General features: G+C 43.0%; 1 protein-coding gene across 1 annotated transcript in view; it reads left to right on the top strand.

The window, feature by feature from the left end:
• Positions 1 to 1,154: 1,154 nt before the first annotated feature.
• Positions 1,155 to 25,724, top strand: part of LOC136576770 (interleukin-21 receptor-like) — a 32,662-nt gene continuing 8,092 nt past the window's right edge. Inside the window, exons 1-6 of the mRNA XM_066576328.1 lie at positions 1,155 to 1,247; positions 10,930 to 11,132; positions 16,558 to 16,697; positions 19,201 to 19,369; positions 23,204 to 23,324; positions 25,576 to 25,660. Of these exons, the coding sequence (XP_066432425.1) occupies positions 1,156 to 1,247; positions 10,930 to 11,132; positions 16,558 to 16,697; positions 19,201 to 19,369; positions 23,204 to 23,324; positions 25,576 to 25,660 (810 nt within the window). The 5' untranslated portion in view covers position 1,155. The remainder of the gene's footprint in view (positions 1,248 to 10,929; positions 11,133 to 16,557; positions 16,698 to 19,200; positions 19,370 to 23,203; positions 23,325 to 25,575; positions 25,661 to 25,724) is intronic.

Here is a 25,724-nt window from a genome sequence, read left to right on the forward strand (position 1 = left end):
CATACAGAGAGATAGCAACAAGCAATCTCTGCACAATGTGCATTAACCCTTGTCCTGCATAGAAACAGGGTGACAGGTGTGACCCTGCGTCGCGGCTACCATGCCACGACACTGTCGTGAATGACAAGCCGCGACAATTGCTATGAATACTGGGAAGATCACCCAACTACTTTCACTATAGTTAGTGCAAGCATAGTGCACACTATAATTAGTACACACATATAGTGCACAATATATTTCTTCTAGGTTGAACCTTTGATGGCAGATCACTTTAACTTAGTTTCATCAGTCTAAAGGCCCATTTACACTGGTTGAATGTTGGGCAAATGATACCTAAAACTCGTCCCCACACATACTTGCTCCCATGCTGTCACACAGGAGCGAGTATCGCTGGATTGGTCACACAGCGGCCAGCAGGGGGCCAGGGCGGCTGGAGGAGATTTCACTCCTTGCTCTCCCCCGCCCCTCTCCATTCACTTTATACAGTGGCCATTCAGTATTGAACAGCTGCTGTTTACACTGAACGATCATCGTTCAGGATTATATGCAGCTTAAAATCCTGCTCGATGAGCATTCAGTGTAAACAGCAGCTGTTCAATACTGAACAGCCTCTGTATAAAGTGAATGGAAAGGGGCGGGGGAGAACAAGGAGAGAAATCTCCTCCAGCCACTCCGGCCCCCCTGCTGAGCAAGCCAGCGACACTCATTCCTGTGCAGCAGCACGGGAGTGAGTACACACAGGGACTAGTGTTGGGCATCGTTTGCTCGACATTCGTCCAGTGTAAATGGGCCTATAGATTGGTGCAACGCATTTTGCTTAAACCTAGTTCAACAGTTGATCGCAGTTTATCTGAACTGGAATAAACACCATGGCTTGTGCGACTGGTTATAAATAGGCTAAAGTCTGTCGTGGCGAAATATGTCATATGAGTGCTATTGATCCTCTATGCCCCTTCTTTATCCTTCATGGATTGTATTCATTGCCAGTTCAGGCTAGAATAAAAGACCAGAGTGATCTCAGACTAGTCGCTATGAAAAGTTTCACTTGACAATCAGATATTAATAGTTGTAGCTGTAACATAGCTCAGGAAGGAAATTTTATTTAACCCATTTATGTATTTTTTTTGTTATTCTTTTTTCTACAATCCAGCAACCATGCCAGAAAACCTGAACTGCTATTCAAATTATGCTGAACGTATAAATTGCAAGTACCACGTATCAGGTCCTGGAAGTGGGTCATTCTTCCTGTAAGTATTTATAATTTCTGGATATATTACAAGCATATGCATTCAATGTTGCAAGATACATAGTGGTAGATATAAAGATAGGACATATATAGATTATATATATGCTGAATACCCACTTAATCAGAGACACCTTCGCTTTCTCTTGTGGGGTTGTCTGGTGTAATGCAGTATATCAAGAATGGTGTGAATGAGGAAAAATATCTAGCATAACTAGCATCAACTTCTTGATGAAAGGGGTCAGAGAAGGATGTCAAGAATTGTTCTGACCAGCAGACAGTACACAGTCAAACAAATTAAAGCTGAATATAATGCTGGAGCTCCAACTAATGTGTCCAAATACACAACTCATCATTTCATAGTTGGGCTATAGCAGCAGACGACTACTTCCAGTGTCTTTGCTGTTCAAGAGAAACAGAAAAGTGAGACTCCAGTGAGCAAAGGGACACAAAAATAGCATCAGTGAGCAGTAAAAAACATCACCTGATCAGGTGAATCCAGATTTCTGTTGCTCTGTACTGATGGGAGGTCAGAATTTGGCACAAGCAGCATAAATTGATGACAGTCAGGTGTCAACAATTCAGGTTGGTGCAGGATGATGTAGAAAATGTTTTCTTGGCACACCCTGGGCCTCCTGATACCTGTGGATGAACATTTAGACAGTAGCTAGGTTCTGAAGGCCATCTAGATGGGTGCTGTGTCTTTCTGACTTGATAAATAATTTCATTTTTGCTGCGTGTAGCCATCACTGGAGAGCCTAATTACATGTCAATTTCTGCATTTGGTATCAAACTCAGTGTGAGATTTATTACTCTGTATACAGTGAACTGCCCCCTAGTGACCACTGCACATAGCTGCTATGCCAGTGTTAGTATAGCGCCACCACAGGCCCAATAGCAGTCACCTTCCTTTCCTCTACAGTAGGTATGCTACTGGACTGTCAGACAGACATAACATAGGGACTGACAAATGACCAAAACACTCACCTTGCCTACTAGTACATATAAGCAGATGGTATAGCTGTAAAAGTACGAGGTATTGGTTCGTACATTAGCCAATGAACTTAAGCTGCAAGGCCACGATAAGGCTCCTAGTGTCTTGCAGTCCCTACACTAGTAAGACACATCTACCAGAGGACCCTAAGGGCCACCCTAGTCCAGATATGGCAGACAAACTCAGCAGGACAAAGCAGAGATAAACTGACATAAATCTGACAGAAAATAAATGCAAGAATGAACATGAACCAACAAGACACCAAACACACAGCAAGCTGTGCAGGACAAGGATACATGACTGCTCACTCTGGACACCAAACACATGGCAAGCTGCAATGGACAAGGATACATGACTGCCCTCTCTGGACACCAAACAGACACTAACAGGAGCTGGGTTTATATGTGAGCAAAGACCAGGGGGTTTGGCTAGCAGGAGATCACCACACCAAGCCAGCACAGTCATGCCACACCTGTGGGGCTGTGCTGCTAGAAACCATAGTATTACAGGTCCCAGCAGCACAACGTAACAGTACCTCCCCTTTAAAAACAGGGCCTCTGGACCCTTTAAGCTTAAAAAAATAATTATGCAACTCCTCCAAACCACGCACGGGTACAGGGTTTATCTATAAAGGCCCTGACATGAAGGCAAAGATGGCAAAATGGGAGAGAGAAACAAATAGTTCACCTAAAATGAGGACCACTGTGCCCTACACAACCGGCCTCAGCCACAGTAGCGTGCAAGGAAAAGTGCACTAGTCCAGAGGGGAAAACATGGCAACCCTCCTACTGACACAACAACCCATAGGACTTATCCATATGGGCCTATTACCGGACATACAGCAGGAGAGGGCCAAAAATACAGGTACATACAACAGGGGTATACAGCAAATTACGTCTGCTGGGCGTACCTCCCCGCAGGACGGACACCGGGACAGAATTCAGGCTGCAAAACAGAGGACGGGTAATGGAACAAGCTGGAACTTAGACACAGACAAGGAGACTGATCCTAGGCTGTAGGGAGGATGGCAGGTCCCTACCTAATAGGCGGGGTGATCGCCTCAATAAAGGCGGCCCCACGCTGGAGCCTTGGGCTTGCTATCCCTGAAAGGGTGATACACTGAACCAGGCAGAAACTAACAGCAAAGCAAAAACAAGACAAGCAAAACAGACCAAACAAAGCCCTAACATCCGCCTACCAACGTACAAAGGGAACAGGATTCGGATTGGGCGTCCGCCCACCAGCGGACGGGTAGACATACAGAAACAGGAAGCGGGCATCCAACAACCAATGGACGGGTGGATCATACAGGACGGAATACAGACATAAACCATGACTGACACAACATAGTAACATAAGAAACAGACCATTCAACACAATGCATGCAAACATATAACATAGCATGCCAACATATGCATAACAACATAATTATGCATGCTAACATAATCCATAGCAACATACGTAACATAATGCAACCCCTTTTGTAACTGGGGGGGTATCATGTTACGTTCGTGTGGGCAAATAAGCACTGGCCCAAACAAACGGGCCCAAACACATAGTTATAACCAACACAGGGAACCTAAAATGAATTTCAGACTGGACGTGCTGACGGAAACACCAACTGGACAGAGAACTGCATACTGCGGACTGGACAGATGGACAGACATATCATAGGGTCTGACAAATGACCAAAACACTCACCTTGCGTACTTGTACACATAAGCAGATGATACAGCTATAAAAAGTAAGAAGTATTGGTTCGTACATTGGCCAATGAACTGAAGCTGCAAGGCCACGACAAGGCTTCTCGTGCCTTGCAGTCCCTACACTAGCAAGACACATCCACCAGAGAACCCTAAGGGCCACCCTAAGCCAGATATGGCAAACAAACTCAGCAGGACATAGCAGAGACAAACTGACAGAAAATAAACGCAAGAACGGACATGAACCAACAAGACACCAAACACACAGCAAGCTGCAAAGGACAAGTATACATGACTTCTCACTCTGGACACCAAACAGACATTGACATGAGTTGGGTTTATATGTGATTGGCTAGCAGGAGGTCCCCACACCCAGCCAGCACAATCATGACACACCTGTGGGGCTCTGCTGCTAGAAACCATAGTATTTCAGGTCCCTGCAGCACAGCATAACAAGAACTGATCTGGGTCTGCTAGGACCCTGCAGCTCTGCCTTTTCCTGCTCCTCGGGTCCTCAGCTGTGACTAACAGCCAAGAACCTGAACTGATGTATTGCAGGAGCTTTAATCACACGTCGTATTTTTACTATCGACCAGGATTAAAGCCCAGGACCAAGAGCCGTGAAATTACAGTGCTTGGTCCTTAATGGGTTAAAATTGAAATGAAGACTTAATAGGAAATCTGTTTAGAAATTTATTACCATGTACTTCCTCATAATACTCATAGTGGTATAGGTGGTGCCAAATCAAAGATTCACTAGTATTTTAAAAACATTCCATTTTCCTACTTTTTCAGAATTTATTACGTGTAGATAATTGCGAGATTTGTTCTTTCTCCATCAGTGAGAAGTCATAAAGTGGCTCAAATAAATTGATAGCAACTGGGTTTTCCCCAGTACACCGCCATTAACTAGATTAGGATATGTGCTATATAAGTATTAACACTATGAATAATTTCTGTCTCGTTTTGACAAAAAGGTGCACCTTTATTTTATGACGAACCAACTGTTCTAAGAATTTTATTAGTCAATAAACCACTGAATAACATTTTATAATGTTACCATGCAGTGCGGCGCGGGGTCCCGCGGTCAGCGCGCGCCGCTCCGGCTTCGGCTCCGGCGTCCCGGAGCTGTGACGTCAGGGCTCTCCTGGCGACGTGGGGCGGCCGGTGTGTGGCGGCATGGGCGGGTCCGCCCGTAGGGCGCCGCCCGCACTCCTTCCTCTCTCTTGTACTGTGAGTGGGGGAGTTGGCTTCTCCCACTCTCCGCCCCTGGGCGGAGTCTTGTAGTTATAAGGCTGGCAGTGACCTGAGCCCACTGCCAGTTATTGGTTCTGTCAGCTTCTAGTTAGTTCTGTCTGCAGTTCTCTCCAGTCAGTCCGCTAGTCTGCTTGTCCGTTTCCTGTCCCCAGCTTTGTCTTTAGCTCAGCATTTTCTGTTTGGTAACTCCATCTGCCTCCCTTGTCGGCACTCTGTCCCCCATTAGTTAGTTCCATCTGTGCAGTTGCCAGGTCCCTAGCCAGAGTGGGGACTGCCGCCCAGTTGTCCGCCTGGGGTTAGCCAGGTCGAGGCAAGTAGGCAGGGACAGTGGGGTGCGGTAAGTTCAGGGCACCCCATCTGGCGCTCAGGGGGTCGGAGTGTCGTAACATATAAATTCAACAGTTGTCACCCGTTATCAGGACTTACCTGTTACCAAATGTATGCCAACCTATCAAATGTGCATGTAGGCATAATCAAGCGCCCATTGCGAGGGGCCTGTTATTGCCATCCAGCTGCCTATGGCAAATGACTACCGCCCTCTCCCCCTTCCCCTCCCCACCTTCCTGGCTCTCACATAGCGAGGGATTCTAGTGTTAAACAACCTTCTTGCTCGTTAGACTGCTGTGGCATCCCCTTCCCCATGACATACTGCCCGGGGTATAACCTCCGAACCATACAATTACCACATTGGGAACAAATTCTTTGAACCTGTCTATGCCTGACTTTAGCAAGAAAATAAGCTCGACCGGCCATACATGGCAGAGGTAATTTCCTCCGACATGAACTACAATGGGCTGCTAATATCAACTACAGCAGTCAATACCTGCAACCAGCGCAAGCCCCAGCTACCTCTCCAATGCACTTCAGCCTCCTGGGATCTCAGTGAAGTACCATCAGCTGAGATCCATCAAGGTCCATAACTGCGGTTGACAATCCGACATCATTACATCCGCGTGATGAAGCAGGCTGCGGAAATATTGCCTAAGGCAAATTCACGGAATTGATTTCAATATCCGGGAAAGACAACATGGTTTGAGACCCTTTGTTTTTCTCAAATGACAGCAGGTTCTTAAAACATACCATCAAACAACAAAATGTGTTCAGCAAAAAGAGGCAATGAAGGGACTCAGCTCGACCAATAAACAGGAAATCTAGGTAGTGAATGAATCTTATCTAGGTGTTGAATGAGAGCTAAGGAACCTGTCTCCACATGAACTACCCACTCCAGAAAACTTCAAAATAAAAAGAAATAGAACATGCCATAGGCAAACATCTATCATAATAAAACTTACCATCAAGCTTGCATCCAAGGAGATGAACCAACAGCTGCCAGAACGCTGATTCAATGTCAGACTTCGCCATAACGGCACCAGCTTTTCTAATTAGCTGAATGCTGTGGTCAAAAAAACTGTATGAAACAGTGGTCAATGCCTTGTCTATACCATTGTTGACTGAAGAACTATGCGAGTACAACAAATGCTGAATCAAGTGAAATTTTCCTTGCTCCTTCTTGGGAATTACCCCTAGAGGAGAAACCCGTAGGTTGGGAAATGGCAAGGAATCAAAAGGACCAGCAAAGCAACCTAACTGCACCTCCTTGGAAACCTTTTTGCGAACTGCATCTTGAAACTCAGTAACAGACTTCCTAGAAAAAATTGGAAATGGTAAGCACACAAAAGGAATGACCATCACCGAATCTGTGGACAGCAAAGACCACAACTCAACATGCTCTCCTTTACAAATTTGCGGGTGGTCGGTGCCTGAGCCTTGCCTTGGCGGTCAGTGCCTGAGCCTTGTCTTGGCGGTCAGTGCCTGAGCCTTGTCTTGGTGGTCAGTGCCTGAGCCTTGCCTTGGTGGTCAGTGCCTGAGCCTTGCCTTGGTGGTCAGTGCCTGAGCCTTGCCTTGGTGGTCAGTGCCTGAGCCTTGCCTTGGTGGTCAGTGCCTGAGCCTTGCCTTGGTGGTCAGTGCCTGGTGCCAGTTGCGGCAGGTAATGCACCCAGTCAGATCCCTCTGCCATGATCCTGGCACACAGCTCAGCGAGAAAAACATCTCTGAAGGCCATGATTTACGGGAAAGAGAGGTAGTGGAAACGCAGCCTTAAAATCCACTGTCTGCCCCAGCCCCCTTCCAACTCTACTATTTAAGGGAAACCCCAAGAGCCAATCACTGCTCAACCCAGTAAAACAAGCCACATACCCTAACCTCCTGTGTGACCATGGGCTAATGGGGCCAATCTGCATGCCTAGCAGTACTGGCCCCTAGTGTTAAACACTAAAGGGGCATCAAAAAACACAGTGGGGGAAAAAAATTAGAAGTGGGAGCAAAACAGTACACGGTTTACAGGTGCCATTGAAAATGTTTGGTTATATCGTGGTTACCCGGGGACATCACTAGGGTGGCAGGTTAGGCGGCCTATCACTCACATTCATAAGCAATTTTTCATTGCTCTAATTTAGATAAATTAAAGAAAGTGCAGCAGCCATATTATGTATACAGCGCTGATGTAGATCGTGTGCTTCTATAATTACAAACCGTGTGTGTCGCGGGAGATGGTATCACGACGTTGGTTCAGAGTACGATGCAGCAGACAGAATTACAAAACATGCAATATTTAATTGCGAACAAAGAAATGAGAGTGAATAATGGGCTGACAGAAACAGTTTACCTTTTACTACAGATTTTCCCTTTGCTGCCTACAGCTAAGTAAATTCTGAAATTAGTAGTTTATGTGCAATGAGAAAACAGTAATACTTTGTTCTTAGTATGGAACAGTTATAATGTCAGTAAAACACAATAACAATAATGTGGTTTGTCACTAAAATAGTAACACTGTGCGGCTTGCAGATTGGCAAGGCAGGAACATAACTTGAACATGGCTTGACTCTGGTAAATGTCATAATAATAGTCCAGTTCTGACTTCACAAGCCCAGAATTTGCCGCTACTGTCCAAATAAGTATTGTTCAATTGCTTACTGGAGTCCCTACATTGACTCACAGCAGGTTTGCTGACTGACTATTTTGTTTTTAGTGGTGTGCACACTTATGACTTTGACTGAGGCCGCTCTCACTTACAACCCAATTCTGACAGACTCCTCGATATCCCCTTTAGGGGTTGAGGCTCCCACTGTCTTTTACTCTCTGGCAGCAGCAGTAGTCTCTCTGCAGATTGTTGCGCCCTTTCATAAGGAAACTCCAGCAGTACTTCAGCTTTACACAATCCTTGAGCTCTCTCTTGTGATGCAGCAGGAAATTGTCATTTTATAGTGCTGACATCATTTCACCAGAAAGTTATAGGACCTTCCCCACATGTGATCTCCCAACAACCAATCAAAGCAGAGCACATAGGAGGCAATATCTGGGTGAGATTTTTCAAAATGGCCACCAGAGTTCAGTGCAACCCCTGATTTCCCATGTTCATAGCAACTTAACTCTAATTAACCCCCTTTGGGGTCAGTCCATTACATAAGTTTGATCTTGCAGTCATGAGTTACTCTCTTCTACTATCTGTAGGTTGGTGAGGTGAGAAAAAGAAAGTGTGTAGAGCATCCTAAAGGTAGAAATAGACTAGAAGTATGACGTGCCAAGATAGTCAACAGGAAATAGGTGCTGTTGGCCTAGCACACTGGTCAACCAAAGGTCATATAAGCGCTGCAAGCTGGAGTGAAAGTGCTAGTCCTAAATACACCTTTGAAATTTATTCTCATCGAAGTCATCACCTACCATCAGGTCGAGCCAGATCTCTAGATCCTTAAAGCCATTTTCACTCCTATTGTCTGTAGGTTATCATGAAATAGCTTTGAAGACCAAGTATCCTATGACTATGGCATCAGACTATGCACAGTTTTTTTGTAGTCTGTAACCATGGAGACAGTGAAGTCTGCATAGGGACTGCATACACAAAACAGAATTTTTATCAGCAAAATAATTTTAAAAATTGGCAATTTTTTTATATTGGTTACTTAATCATTTAGGCAAGACAAATGGATGACTTCAAGGAGTTATAGAACCAGTGTAGTCATAAGTTCTAAGCCCTAAATCATCTATTCTCTCAGTTATAATGATTCCCCTACTCCCCAGTGTGGTCACTAATGAAGTCATATTGATCCAACTGCCGGATTTTGCCAAGATTATCTCAATGTATCTGACCTGAATAGATGTTCTTAAAGGGATTGTCTAGGAAATGAAAAATTGTCTGCCGTTTGTGCAGCCTACTAGAAAGAAAACCTGTCCTAGAATGTAACTAGGAAGGGTTCATGAGACCTGAGAGGAAGGCATGTAGCCCAACATCTCACTGTTCCTGTCAACCTCATAGAAACAAACAGTGTGGTGTTAAGGCCATTTTATTGTTCAGTTAATCGTTGGATCGTGCAAAACTGAATGATAATCGTTCAGAATAAACACTGCTAGCGAATGAACGACAAACTATAATTCATTCACTTGGTGTCGGTCATTAATTTTATGCAAGCATAAATATAAACATTGATCGGCCCATGCACATAGGCAGTTATTCGAAGGATTGTTGATCCAGGGATTATTCCGATTACCAGATTGGAGTCAGGAAGGAATTTTTTCCTTCAAAGGGGGAAAATTGGCTTCTACTTCATTGTTTTTTGTATGCCTTCCTCTGGATCAACATTGGGGGGTACTGGATGGACATGTTTTTTTTTCGGCCTAACATACTATGTTACTCTGAACAGGCGCAGGCAGCCGAAAGAGAACTTTGGAGCACTCCATCTCCATTCAGCGATCGTTTATCGCACCTGTGTGAAATCACAAGAGTGATAATCGTTAGGACGACTGTCAGGTGCTAAAGCACACAACAGTCGTCCCATGTAAAAGAACCCTTAGGCCACACCCCCACTCATGACTGCACCCCCTCCCCCTTTTCAGATCTCATCAACCCATTCTAGTTACATTCTAGGACTGGTTTCTTACAGACTGCATAGACATGTACAGGTTAAAGTCCTTGTACCAAAATATCAAGTTATCCCCTATCCACAAGTTAGGGGATAACTTGTTGATTAGTGGGGATCTCACTGCTGAGACCCCTGCTGATGTCAAGAATGGGGGTCCCATGTCAAATAAATGAAGCGCTGACTGCATCCTCGGCCAGGGCTCCATTCAGAGTGATGTCACTGTGGGCGGAGGGGAGGGGTGGAGAAGAAACCCTCCCCAGTGACAGGAGAATGGGTCCCATTCTCCAGATCGGCAGGTTTCTCAGTGGTGATACGCCCACTTGAAATTCTTATACAACCCCTTTAAGTCTTACAATCTGTCTATATTGTTTTATCAAGTTTTGAGTTGGCACACAGAGTCTCTACAGCACTTTATTACGCTGTATTGTGCCTGTGAGGCATTGTGTGCTCTTCTACTCCTAGAGAATACCTCCATAATATGACATGGGGTGCAGTAAGCCATAATACATTTGGTGGCATATTATGAGCTTAAAGCAGTGAATAGTCACAATATTATGGATCCTCACAGCATAGATCTATTATAGGACTGTATGCATGCGCCTTCATAAAGATGCATTTCTCTATCTTATTTTGTTAGCAAGGTCAGTCAATGACAAAGCAACGACCAATATGACAACACATTCTGTGGTCACTTGTGGGAAAAATGGCTGTACCATTAAAAACTGAAAAATGCCAATATGTCTGTAAATTACCAAACTTATAAATCTCTAGATTTCTAAAGTCTCAAACTGTTTTTGTTCCCTAATTTTATTGCAGGACCTTAGCAGATATCAGTGAACAGGAGATAGAGCAACCTGATATGATGTGTAATCTTGTATCCAGCACATACGACGACAGCTTGAACTGTAATATAACCAACCTGAATTTTAGTGATGTGGACTATTATAGAATAACAGTAAATGACTTGTCCACTGCAGAAATTCTTGCAACTATTGATGAATTTGAGCCATGTGGAAACAGTAAGTTAAAGGGGTTGTCCCGCGAAACAAAGTTGGGGTATACACTTCTGTATGGCCATATTAATGCACTTTGTAATGTACATTGTGCATTAATTATGAGCCATACAGAAGTTATCAGAAGTTATTCACTTACCTGCTCCGTTGCTAGCGTCCCCGTCTCCATGGTGCCGTCTAATCTTCAGCGTCTAATCGCCCGATTAGACGCGCTTGCGCAGTCCGGTCTTCTCCCTTCTGAATGGGGCCGCTCATGCCGGAGAGCGGCTCCTCGTAGCTCCGCCCCGTCACGTGTGCCGATTCCAGCCAATCAGGAGGCTGGAATCGGCAATGGACCGCACAGAAGACCTGCGGTCCACCGAGGGTGAAGATCCCGGCGGCCATCTTCACAAGGTAAGTAAGAAGTCACCGGAGCGCGGGGATTCGGGTAAGTACTATCCGTTTTTTTTTTTAAACGTCTGCATCGGGTTTGTCTCGCGCCGAACGGGGGGGCTATTGAAAAAAAACAAAACCCGTTTCGGCGCGGGACAACCCCTTTAAATATATAAAGTACAGATGTTGTAGAACTGAACTTGTAATTTCACTACTCCTTTTGGCCACCAACGTAGAATTATCTCAAGTCCAGTGAAACTCAAGTCAAACCTGCTAATAACAAATGTGACACATTTGGCAAAAGACAAACTCAGCCCTACTGCGCTGACAATCAGAACTTTTCTAAATCTGTGTATATTTTAAACATATGTTACTTGAAAAAACAAGTTGGAGCTCACCTGTCAGTAGTCTCTGCTGCTTGACCCAGGGGCATACCTAAAGGTTCAGGGGCCCGGGTGCAAAAGTTCAGCTCGGGCCCCCCCTGGGCCCTTTTTCCCCCTTGCCCCGTACCTATGCCTGAGGGCTAATGTCCACGTGCGTATTTTATTTATAAAATCCGCACGTGGCCCCCCCGTACGGGAGATCCGTGCATCTTGCTGCCCATAGGAATGCATTGGCATCAGAAGGGCAGCTAAAAGCATGCAGATGGTATTCCTTCCCGGAGTGTGGGTCACACGCACAGGAAGAAATCGCAGCATGCTCCATTTTCCTGCGGATCTGCCACACGGATGGCTCCCGCGGCTTGAGACCCCATTGCGACCCTGGCACCCCCTACCGGTACGCCTATGGCTTGACCGCATCGTTGAGCAATTTATTTTTCTATTTCAAGTTTCTCCGCCTAGTCACAGCGGCATAGTTTAGTGCATCCAAACAAATGGGAACTTGACAGGCCAGGAAAAGTGCTTTCAAGTTTATTAGAAGAGTGCCATAAAAGAACTACAAGCAGGTCACTGAAAACGCGTTTCAGGTTGCGTACAAACCCTTGCTCACCTCATACTAAAATCATGTGTGACCTCACTTAAATAGCTATCCACCAATACCCATTAAAAACAACCTTTGTAGTAACCCCTTGGGGATATTTTAGCAGCAAAAATGGGTCTCATGATTTTCACCACTGTGGCTAAATCTTACTTTTAGCAAAGTAAATTTTTAATATGTGACATGTACAGATGTGACTGTTGTTGCAGCGGTTCTGGGATTGCTGCCATGCTGAATATTCTGGTGCAGGTGTTGCAGGTGGTTCTCCATATTTTGGCTTTGTGGGGTGTGGTATTAGGTGAGACATGCTTAGCAGCACCTGTGGGTAATTGTCAGGGCTATTTAGTCTGGCTGATGCTGGACTGAATTGCCGTTGAATCTTTAGTCTTGGTCTTACTGTGTTCTTAGTCAGAGCTTGGTCCTGGACCTATTATTTGCCTGCTGCGTGTCAAAGCTAAGTTTGTGTGTCTTTTTTTTTGTGTTTCTTATGTTATTCCCCTGTCCCACGTAGGGTTCACTAAGGACCGAGGTACGAGGTCAGGCACGTCCTTATCAGGGCGAATTGCCTGTGATTAGGCAGGTCCCCATCCCTGAGGTTATTTAGACAGGGAAAGAGTTCCCATGTTTTGGTTTATTATTGTTTTGACACAGTTTGTGTGTTTTTTGTGTGAGATCTGCGGGTTATGGATCCAGCACGTTCTGGGTGGACGTGACAACTTCTAGGACCATAACCAATCTAGCGACTTCTTCACAGGTTTCAGTGGAGAGGAAGGTCTACATGCAAGCTCGTGAATCTAAATGACCACATATTTCCTAACCCTCACAGGAGGTTTTCAACCTAAGAGACCACAATCGAACTGGTAAAATAATCACTTAATTTAGGGGATACTCAACAGGTATCGCAATCTTATCGATCAGGTAATATTATTACAATGCATCAGAGAAGGAAACACACGAAACAATATGGTTTCTCAAGCTTCTCTTCTGAAGGACGTTTATTGAGTACATCTTATATGGTAAACTTGACCTGAGCTGATCACATACTCGCCTTGCCCCTCTCAGCATCCAAACAAATTATAATAAGTGTTTTACAGTGAATCATAGTAAGGTTATCTTGTGTGCATTAATAAGCATTTCATAAAGAATTCCTTACCAGTAATATAACAATCAAAGTTAGAAGATGTAGCTTTGAAAAAACACATTTTAGCCCTTAATGTCAGTACATAGTTTGGGAATAATGCCAGTACATCTGGGGTATATGACTTTTTTTTTTTTAATACAAAGAACAATTCACTACACCCGTTGTCTTGTGAACCAGATAAGAAGTAACAAGTTAGAGCACCATAGCATCAGAACTTATACACCTGTAGTCAATGGGTCCCATCAGGCATCGTTGGGTTGCATCATTCTGTGAGATCTGGCATGCTGTTTTTTTGTGTTCAGAAACACTATCTTTTCTCCTAGACGGTGAGTGAGAAGACTCAAAAGGACATTTATGCTCCTCTGGGTAATATGCAAATAAGGGAGACGGAACAATACCTCCACAGTGCCACCTACTGCAAGGCAGCATTCCTTCAAGTCAGTTTTAGACTCTTTATACAAGCCTCGTAACAATGACTGGGAATTGAAAGCAAAGCCAGATTCTATGCACAGACAGCTGTTTCAGGGTGTTTGCCCTTCTTCAGTGTACAGCAGGATTCTGACTTTGCTAGAGAGAGGCCTATGTTCTTCTGTTCCATGATGAAAGACTGTGATACGGAGTTAATGAAAATCTATGAATCTATTTACACAGGCAATGTTTTAAAAATGTAGCATGTGCTGCTTCGTCAATTTTTGACGGAAAGGGCAATAAAACAAGGATGCATCTGTATTGCCTCACTATTTCATCAGTATATGATCTGTATTTGTATTCATTTGTATTATTATCTCTTGGGGAGGAAAATAAAACCAATGACAGCAAATATCAAGACAAATACAGATCAAATCCGGATGAAATACGGATGCAATTTCATCTGCTATATATCAATATTACAGACATATACAAATGCGCTTGTTTTTAACTGGCTTCATAGTGCATGCTTAACACTGACAAATTGTAGCAGACTATCAAGAGAGAAAATCGTGTTCAGGAGAGTGTGAGATCTGTGAGAACCATCTTTAGGAGCTGTAATGGCTACAATAATGATGACTATTCATCTTACGTGAAGTTAACAGAGTTTGAGAGGCGGCGCATTATTGGAAAACTCTAAGCTGGATGGGCGGATTTTCTGCTCCCTGGGCCGTTCTGACCAGATTGTTAGGAAGTATTGGGACCAGTGGATGTGTAAGGGGACGCACATAAGGTGGCCGGCCTCAGGACGCCCTCGACAGACCACCAACAAGCATGAGCAGCTGTAACTGGTGTAATCAGTATAGGCCTCTGTGTCTGTCGGAACCTTTTTCAAGCACTTGGCTGAAGGACATTTGGTCACACAACGCCCATTATGTGTACTGCCTTTGATACCCACCATTGGCTCAATTTGAAGTGGTGTTGTGAGCGACGAAGCTGGACTGCTACGTAATGGAACGGGGCTGTCTTCAGCAACTAATCCAGGTTTAGTTTGGGCACTGACGATGGCCATGTTCATGTCTGGAGACCTCGGGGTGAGCGCCTCAATCCTGCCTTTGCTGTGGAGCGGTACACTGCCCCCTGCTGGTGTGATGGCTTGGGGGGCCATCGCATACAACAGTCGGTCACCCCTAGTAGTGGTACGAGGGACAATGACAGCTCAGTGATATGTTCAAGACATCCTGCAGCCACATGTGTAATGCTTGGCCGCACACACAAGGGGGTCACAGGAATGGCTCCACAACATTAGATGAATAGCTTTGGCAGGTAGCAGCACAGGCATCCAGAGAATAATATGAAGAGTAGATAGGTCACTTGAAATCCATCATTTATTTATGAAGCAGTGCCCAGCATGAACACATTGTGTGTCCAGGACCCGGGTGGCGTGCACGGCGAGTATATTGTTTGCCTCTACACTTTTATAGTGGTGTTTTTGGTGCTGCTGATTGACTTTGATTTATTGAATGTCTCCACAACATTGTCACACTTCCGTGGCTGCCCCCTTGCCAGATCTATTGCCAAAAGAACATGTATGGGACCATCTGAGACGCCAATTTCAACAGCCTTTGAGTCTGCACTATCTAAAAGCTTAGTTGCAGCAAATGTGCAGCAATATGCAGCAGAATACCATACGGAACCTGTATGCCTCCATGCCTGTCTGTATCACTTCTTGTATCCAAGCTAGAGGCAGTACAACAGGGTACTAGAACCTCCATGCCCACCCGTATCACATCTTGCATCCAAGTTAGAAGCAGTGCAACAGTTTACTAGAGCCTCCATTCTCACCCGTATCACATCTTGTATCTAAATTAAAGGGGGTACAACAGGGTAATAGAGCCTCCATGCCCACCTGTATCACACCTTGTATCTAAGCTAGAGGCAGTACAACAGGGTACTAGAGCCTTCATGCCTACCTGTATCACATCTTGCATCCAAGCTAGAGGCAGTGAAACAGGGTACTAGAGCCTCCATGCCCACCCGTATCACATCTTGTATCTAAGCTAGAGGCAGTACAACAGGGTACTAGAGCCTCCATGCTCGCCCGTATCACTTCTTGTATCCAAGCTAGAGGTGGTACAACAAGGTACTAGAGCCTCCATGCCTACCTGTATCACATCTTGTATCTAAGCTAGAGGTGGTACAACAGGGTACTAGAGCCTCCATGCCCGCCCGTATCACATCTTGTATCCAAGCTAGGGGCGGTACAACAGGGTACTAGAGCCTCCATGCAAATGTTCAGTTTGCCGCAATAAATTCTCCTTTTGCCCTAATACTGTAATCACTTACTTATATTAGCGTTACAATCACACATAGAAAGTTTCATTTGATTCCGACAACTTCTAGGGGAGGGATTGCTTTTGACAATGAATGTATGTAAAGGACACCTCCACCACATTTATTAGCCTTGGAATTGTTTTTAGTTTAAATGAAAAATAAATATTAAGTTCAACCCCAACTATTTTTTTTTTTTAGTAAAGCTGGATCCACCTTCTAATGTCTCCTACTATTTCAATGACACTGCATATTACATAATGTGGAAAGGAAATAATAAGTTCAAAGGAGTGACTGATATACATTGTCAATTGCAGATCAAGAAAAAAGCATCTGGCCAGGTGAGACATACTACACCAGCACCATTTTAGCATATTACCATTGAAGCAGCTCTCCTGGACAAACAAAGATGGCTGAACCACTTCTCTGATGCACACTGTATGTATCCGCAGACTAAAGTCCCTTTTTCACAGCATTATTATGAAAGAGATCGCTAGTTAGTTAATTGTGCTATGTGAACGCATGTAGTGAAGGACCAATCAGTGATAAATCGTTGACCAGATCTTTCATGCAGACCATAAAATCATTGTTGGCCTGCCGCTGCATCATTCAGTTTAAACAGGTAGTCATTCATTCATGAATGACTGCCTTTTTGCTGTGACTGTTCGACACGCTCCGCCTCCATTCACTGAACGATGATCACTAACATGTGAAAGCACAGGAGCGATCATCGCAGTAATGGCTGCCGGGACAGTCGTCCAATGTAAAAGGGGCTTTAGACACTACACACTGCTCTGATTGGCTAGTGCTGTCATGTGGGTAGCACTGGCCAATCAAAGCAGCATATATAGTGTCTCAGACTAATGAAGCTAATACACAGTGTACATCAGGTAGTGATAGAAGCGGTGTGGCCATCTTTAACCGCTTAATGCCACAGGACATGGCAAGAGAATAATGTTTATTCCGATATGCAAATGAGCTGGCAGGTGCTCTATGGGTGTTCCCAATAGCGCCAAGTACTCTGTTTCTGTTTGAGTCCCAAGGCATTTGTCAAATCGCCCCTAGAGAAAAAAGCTATATACACAGTAACCACATAATATTCTTGCTGATATACAAGGGTCAGACCCTACCACCATACAGTAATTAAATATTCTCATCTGTTACTGAACAAAACCACTTTATGAAGGAATATTACCAATAATATGACTATAGAAGGCCATGGTTTACTGCTACATTATGACCGCGACTGTTATCACTGCATAGAGACTGAATAGTATTACCCTTATGTTACTGAATAAAAAACCACCATACAAAGGCCAATATTATCTCCATACAGTGACAATTTAACAGTAGATACCAGCTCTACATAGATGCTCTATGGACCATATAAGTGATTACAGTACCGTTATAGCAAGTGACCACAGGTGATGTCTTCTTTGACTGAGATCGTTGACTTTTCTCATCATTTCCAGCTGGCCCAGACCACCATGATGATCTCTTTCAGCCACGACTTGTCTCTATAAAATTTGCAACGTAATAGTGCTCTCATTTTGTACTCTAGACAGTAAAAATGCTCCCTGAAAGTAATAATGTCTTTTATGTGTCCCTTTAAAATTAATAAGGTCTGTGAGTATGCCTTTAAAAAGCACCCCTTTAGGGGTAATAATGCTGTGTGCCCCTTTGAGTGCATTAATGTTGCAGTAGTGCACTACTCAGTAATGATACCTCAATTAAGTATAGTGCCCCCACAGTCAACATTGTGCCCCACTAGAAAAACATGTCCCTTTAGTAACTCCCCAATCAGTATACTGTCCTTTAGTAATAATGCCATCATTCAGTACAGTGTCCCTTGGTAATAGTGGTAAGAGGGACACCTCTCATTTGTCATAGTGGCCCTCAGTAATACAGCACCCCCTTAGTAAATATTACCCTTAGTAATACCGCGCCCATTTGTAAAAGTGTCCCTTAGTAATACTAGTAATACAGAACTGCCCCTTTGTAATAGTGCCCATTTGCAATACTACACCACCCTCTGTAAAAGTGCCCCTATTAAAGTAAATACACGACTCGCTTAGCCTTGTTTCCAAGCCAAATGGAGCTTGGCTTCCCCAACGCTGCAGTCTATGAGGTGCCAGGAAGAGATTGCTGTACGGCTGATGCGATGCAATGATATTATTGCTCTGGCCCTGTAGCGCTGTGGAGACCAAGCTCTGTCCAGTATGGGAATGGGGCTACGCGAGTACTGTATTTATTCATTTAATAGTGGCACTGTTACATAGAATGGCGGGGCAAGGAACAGACAGCTTTCTGAGGCCTCCCTTACTTACTATTCCAACGCAGGAGTACTCTTGGTTCCGATCCGGCTGTTATGTTAGCGCACTCCTGTGAATTCATTCCTCTCAGAATATGCTCCTGGTTCCTCAGGGAATGGGAGAGGGATTGGTAACTACCTGTAACAGAGAAAAGGCTGGCAAGATTCTAAGAAATTCCAATGGTTTCTCCAAATGTGTTCACATCAAGGAAAACTCATAGAAAATCATCTCTAGATGGTATAGAACGCCAGTCTCTATCGCGAAAGTAGAACATGGGAACTCTGACATCTGCTGGGGATGTGAATCCCAGATGGGGACACTCCTCCACATATGGTGGCATTGCCCAACGATCAAAGTGTTATGGCAGTCAATTCTTGAAAACATTAATAAGATATGTGGAACACCTAAGAACCTCACACTTGAAGGGGTCCCATTAGAGAACGTGCCAATGTGGAGGGATTGGGGACATCTGTGGTGAAGAGATCCTTGGGGGGAACTGATATAATTTATCTAATTATTTATCTCGTTACAGACAAATATCAAGAAAATAGTCATAGCAGAAGAAGCCCTAGAGAAATATGTTGAGATTCTGCCATCAGATTTTGATGAAGGCTCCAACTATATTCTAATTCGCTGTATGACAGATCCTATAAGCCAATACAGAAGCCATTGGAGCGAGTGGAGTTCAGAGCTCAAGATTGGTATTTTATAATCTTAATATTTAGGTGCTATGGCGTTGTCTAAAGTTAGTCTGATTCTTTCCCCCAAGTAACTGCGCCATTTTTACATATAGGATGTATCCAGTATTGAAGATTGCCATTATACCTGAATGTGGATAATCGGCAAAACCAGTCACAGCCTATGAAGAGTGGCACTGTTTTTGAGGAAAAAAGACCATATCCATTTAAATGATCGTCTTAGGAGAGTTTTAACTTTAACCCCATAATGACTGTTGTTTAATATTTTTTGGTGGCCATTCATGTGACTTCTTTTGGTGTGCCACGTTTTTACAAAGCTGCACAGGAATAGCTCCACAGAGGATTGTGCAGCCACAGCTTTTTAAAGACAGCATCTTGGTTGCATTAAAAAATCCCCTTTATTCGAACCAGCTTTCTTCCTTCGTCATACATGCCATCGATGTAAATTGGAGATGTGCTGAGACTCTATGGGTGAAGAATGATCATATGAACAATTGCTCATGCTCCTGTAGAGTGTGAATCGGCCTGTGTGAAGGCCAGGTAGACGAGTGCCAAACTTACTAATAGGCACTCATCAAAAAGAGAAATTTAAGTAAAAGGAGATTTAAAGATTTTAATCCTTTAAAATAAAATTCTGTTTGGTAATTGTAGCACATTATAGGATTTCGTCATCAAAATAATGCTGTGTGGTATATATGGGCATTTCAGCAACATGGTCACAGTTGGCACCCTGTCCACCTCATCTTTGTTAAACAAGCTTAAGATGCTCATATGCCTTAGAAAGTTGTTGGCCGAATGCTCATTTGACAGATGGCTATTCCTCTTGACTTTCCCCTATACTAAACATGAGAATAAGCTGCTGCTAGTCATCACATTCCCACAGGATTTAGGGCTTCTTTACATGGAACGATTACACTGTGCAACACAATTTTTGTAACCGATAAGCAGATAGGCGGCTTATAGTAACTTTAGTGCGCTGAATTCAAATATGATATCTGGTTTTTTTCTGCTGCGTAAGGTTTTCCAGTTATGGTGAATAATGTAATCCAAGTGCCGTTGTATTGTAAATTTTTGGAAATATGCCTGTACAATTAACCCCTTAATGACGCGGGCATTTTTCTTTTTCCATTTTCGTTTTTTCCTCCCCCCTTTAAAAAAATCATAACTCCTTTATTTATCCATCCACGTCGCTGTATGAGGGCTTGCTTTTTGCGGGACGAGTTGTATTTTTCAATGGTGCTATTTAAAGTACCATATAATGTACTGAAAAACTTTTAAAAAATTCTAAGTGGAGTAAAATGAAAAAAACCCGACACTTTGCCATCTTTTAGTGCGTCTTGCTTCTACGGCGCACAAATGGCAACAAAAACGACATGATAACTTTATTCTATGGGTCGGTACGATTACTACGATGCCAAACTTGTATAGGCTTTTTTTTACTATACTCCTCTTTTTTTTTTTTAAAGACATAAAATTTTTTTCAATTATTTTCTGCGGTCATTTTGTGCGCGCAATAACTTTTTTATTTTTCCGTCGACGTAGTTGAGCAAAGTTTCATTTTTTGCGGGATGTCCTGTAGTTTCTGATAGTACCGTTTTGAAATACATACGACTTTTTGATCGCTTTTCATTGCGTTTTTTCTGGGAGACAGGGTAACTAAAAAAATGCATTTCTGGCGTTCTTCATTTCTTTTTTCGAACGACGTTCACCGTGCGGGAAAAATTATGTGGTACTTTGATAGTTCGGACTTTTACGGACGTGGTGATACAAAATACATATTTTTAATTTATTATTTAGATTTTTTAATAATAGATATGGCAAAAGGGGGGTGATTTAAACTTTTACAACTTTTTTTTTTTTTCAATTAAAAAAAAACTTTATTGATTTTTTTTTTTTACTTTACTTTGAAGTCCCCCTGGGGGACTTTAAGATGCCATGCTTTGATCGCTCCTGCAGTATGACGTAATGCTATAGCATTACGTCATATTGCTTTTTGACAGGCAGCCTATGAAGCCACCCCACGGGGACGGCTTGATAGGCAGTCTGCTAAGGCAGCCCTGGGGCCTTTCATTAGGCCCCCGGCTGCCATGACACATGCACGGCTCTCCCGATCTCACTGCGGGGGGGCCGTGCGGGACCCCCGAACATCGTTCGGGGGATTTAAATGCCGCTGTCAGAATTGACAGCGGCATTTAAATGGTTAATAGCCGCGATCGGCCGCGCGGCCGCTCGCGGCTATTGCCCGCGGATGTCAGCTGTTATAAACAGCTGATGCCCGCACTGTATGAAGAGAGGTTGCATCACAACCTCTCTTCATACATACCCTGACGCTCCATGACGTACCAGGTACGTCATTGGTCGTTAAGGGGTTAAGTACTTCGCAATCATTGTTACACACTGTGTGCTGAATGAACACTATAAGGGTAGGTTTATGTAACATATAGGGTATGTTTCCACGTGGCATAAACACTGCGGAGTTTTTACAGGTCATTGGTTAGGCTAAATAAAAGAATCAAAATCATAAAACAAAAATACATGTTTAGTATTGCTGCATCGATAAAATTCCGATCTATCAAAGTAATGCATTATTTACCCCGCATGGTAAACGGCATCCGAAAAAAAAATTAACGCCAGAAATACGCTTTTTTGGTCGTTCTGTCTCCGAGAAAAAACACAATAAAAAGTGATCAAAAAGTCATATGTATTCCAAAATGGTACCAACACAAACTACAGGACATCCCGCAAGAAACAAGCCCTCGCACAACTACGTAGACGGAAAAATAAAAAACTTATTGCGTGCAGAAGATGGTGGCAGAAAATAATACAAAAATAAATTAAATGTCTTTGAAAAAAAAAATAAAAGTAGTACAGCAAAAAAAAAAAAACTGCATAAGTTTCATATCGTATTAATCGTACTGACCCATAGAATAAAGTTATCATGTCATTTTTCTTGCAAGTTTGTGGGCCGTAGAAACAAGACGCATCGAAAGATGGCAGAATTTTGGTTTTTTTTTACTTTACTGCACTTAGAACTTTTAAAAAGTTTTTTCAGTACATTATATGGTACATTAAATAGCACCACTGAAAAATACAACTCGTCCCGCAAAAAAAAGAGCCCTCATACAGCGACGTTGATGGATAAATAAAGGAGTTACGATTTTTTTCAAACGAAAAAAAAAAAAAACCGCTTGGTCACCAAGGGGTTAAATAACTTGAAAATGAGACTGGCTGCTATTATTGAGGTTTTACCAGCATAATCAGCAGGTTTTAATTTTACAGAAACGTATCAATTACTTTCTGTTATGAAAAGTTTTTAACGATTTGTTGCACAGTGTAATGGTTCAAGTAATCATTGCATCATGTGAAACTGAACATTCAGCGGTAACATGGCCAACAATTGAATGCTGAACGGCAATTTGTTTGTCTTTCGTTTTATGCATACATAAAAAACAGGCGATAATCGTCCCATGTAAACAGGGAGTTGTTCATCTGTGAACGACTGCTTACTTATTTCAGAGACAGGCAGCCGAAAGAGATCTTGCGCACTTCCCCTCCATTCAATGAGAAATTCTTGCTCCTGTGTAAAGAGCGATGAACTTTGGGACAACTTTCGGATGCTTAAACACTCGATAGTCGACAAGCCATGGGCAATTGGGCAAAGATTTTTAGTGTTTGTGCAAAATATCATGAGGGATATTTATTGAAACATTACATTCATATAGGAGTAGATTTTGTACCCTATCAGGCCCTCTAAAACAAGGTAAACCATAGAGTGATATACCAGATATGTTGCTACTTCTGCTATTATAATTTCTGTATTGTATTGTTCTGATTTAGATCATCATCAAAAAAATGCACAAGGCCCAATACAAAGACGAGACTTCATTCATATCATCACTGTAGTAACTCTGCTAGCATTTACACTTATTTTGCTGTTCCTGGCTTTACGTTCTACAAGGTAGGTAAGAAAACAATGACTAGTTCTTGGCAGTCCTACAGAAGTTTAAGTACTAAGAGATTTTGATTAGCTAATGACAAGGCCACATTGCCTTGCACCATAATAGTATGTTGCAGCTCATATGTGCTTACCACAAGCCACCGTACTGTTATGGTGCTGTAAAGGCTGTTTAACCCTTTAGATGCAATTAATAGTGACTGGGGTATCTAACAGGTTAAGAGACAGAGGGAGCTTCCTCTCTCAGCCATGGCAACTGGACGACTAAGGCTGCTCTCACCCGGCTGCGCTACAACTGCGGTACAACGCCTCCATTGATTTCAATAGGGCCTCGCAGGCCGGCGCTCGAACTCAGCGTTTCTAACACTGCAATGTTGGAGCACTGACTGCTCTATTTTCGAGCGCTTTAGTGTCTTTTAACGCACCCCATCACAATAATGTGGTGCACTAAAACAGCTGTCAAACACTGCACAATGTGTTCGAAAACACCATGCAAAATCATGGTAAAACGCTACAGTTTTGAACATCGCGTTTTGTGGGAGAGCGGTCTAACAGTAGACTCGGAGCCTGCTATGGCTGTCAGTGAGTAAAAGAATAAAGATAGTACACTGCAATACAAAGCTAATGCAGTGTATTATCTGAGGAACACGTGTGTTTAAGTCACTGCTGAGGCATTGAGGCCAAATTAAAAAAAGTACAAGTAAAAAAAAAATGTAAAAAGTGCAAATATCCCTTTTTTCATAAAAAAACTGAAAAAAAATATACATATGTGCTATCACTGCATTGAAAACTAGCTGTACAATAAATGTTTTGACCCCGTCCCCAAAAAATGGGATCAATAAATGCTATAACATGCCACACAAAAAATATAGAATTATCATATATAATATAATTTTGGTATCGTCGTAATCGTACCGACACATGGTGAACACCATGGAAAAACGCTAGCAGAATTGTTGTTTTTTTACATTGTGCCTCCTGCCGAAAAAATTTCAGTTATGCACTATGTATCCCTAAATGGTATCAATAAAAACTACGGCTCACCCTACAACGAATCGATGGAAAAATTAGACAGTCGTCCCAAAAATCACCACTTCCATATGGAGTTTGTCCAGAAACTGCCACACATGTCCAGGGGCTGTGTCTTGTATTGCAAATCAACCTAATGGAGCTGATGTGCACCACTATAACAGACTATGAATAGATGCTCTCTTGTAAGTGTTAGGTCTTTGATACTATATTTTTTCTATGGTCCTTCCAGCATTATACTTTTTTGCTGATATGAACTATGAGACACAAATTAGATATTAGAACAAACTTTCTGACAGGGTGATCAATGAGTGAAACAGGTTACCACGGGAGGTGGTGAGTTCTCCTTCAATGGAGAGGCTGGACAGACATCTGTCTAGGATGATTTAGTGAATCCTGCTCTGAGCAGGGGGTTGGACCCGATGTCCCTGGAGGTCACTTCCAACTCTACCATTCTATCATTCTATGAATACCTATTGTATGCTTGGTGTATAACTATTTCTGGATGACATCCTATCCTTTGCACAGCTTTTTCTTTTCAATTATTTTTTACTGGGTTTTCACTGCATTTTCTGTAGTGCATGGCTGCCTTACTAAATTCCGTTATCTTGCAGACTTTAGTAGTTTTTTGCATTTAGCTTTTAAGCGATTTTAACCTTTTTTCTGTTTTTTTGTAACTATTTTTGTAATGAAGGATTTGCTATTTTTCCTATATTGGAGTGTGCGATACTTTCTTATGGATTTGCTGTTTCTTAGATCATCATGTTTTTGTAATCTCACACATCCCCTTTAATACTCCACTTACAGTTTTGGCTATGTAAAACCAAACATTGAAGAATAACAGTAACATCAAGAATAGAGATGAGCGAGTATACTCGCTAAGCCACATTACTCGAGCGAGTAGTGCCTTAGCCGAGTATCTCCCCGCTCGTCTCTAAAGATTCGGGGGCCGGCGCAGGTGACAGGTGAGTTATGGCGGGGAGCGGGGGGGAGAGAGGGAGAGAGAGATCTCCCCTCCATTCCTCCCCGCTCTCCCCCGCCAGCCCCCGAATCTTTAGAGACGAGCGGGGAGATACTCGGCTAAGGCACTACTCGTTCAAGTAATGTGCCTTAGCGAGTATACTCGCTCATCTCTAATCAAGAAACTTGAATCAAATAACATGAAATACTATCCAATCATTTGTTTACACTTCTCACGTGACACACATTTTCTTTTATGTTTCAGAATAAATGGCATATTTATGAAGAACATTCCAAAACCAGATGGCTTTTTTCATCCTCTCTATCACATACATAATGGAGATTTCCAGGTAATATCAGACATGAGGTGGGGAAGTGGACTTTGCTGTATTCTTTCAGCACTCCAACTAGCTA

The sequence above is a fragment of the Eleutherodactylus coqui genome, chromosome 8 (assembly GCF_035609145.1).
Source record: "Eleutherodactylus coqui strain aEleCoq1 chromosome 8, aEleCoq1.hap1, whole genome shotgun sequence".
In the NCBI taxonomy this organism is placed as follows: domain Eukaryota; kingdom Metazoa; phylum Chordata; class Amphibia; order Anura; family Eleutherodactylidae; genus Eleutherodactylus; species Eleutherodactylus coqui.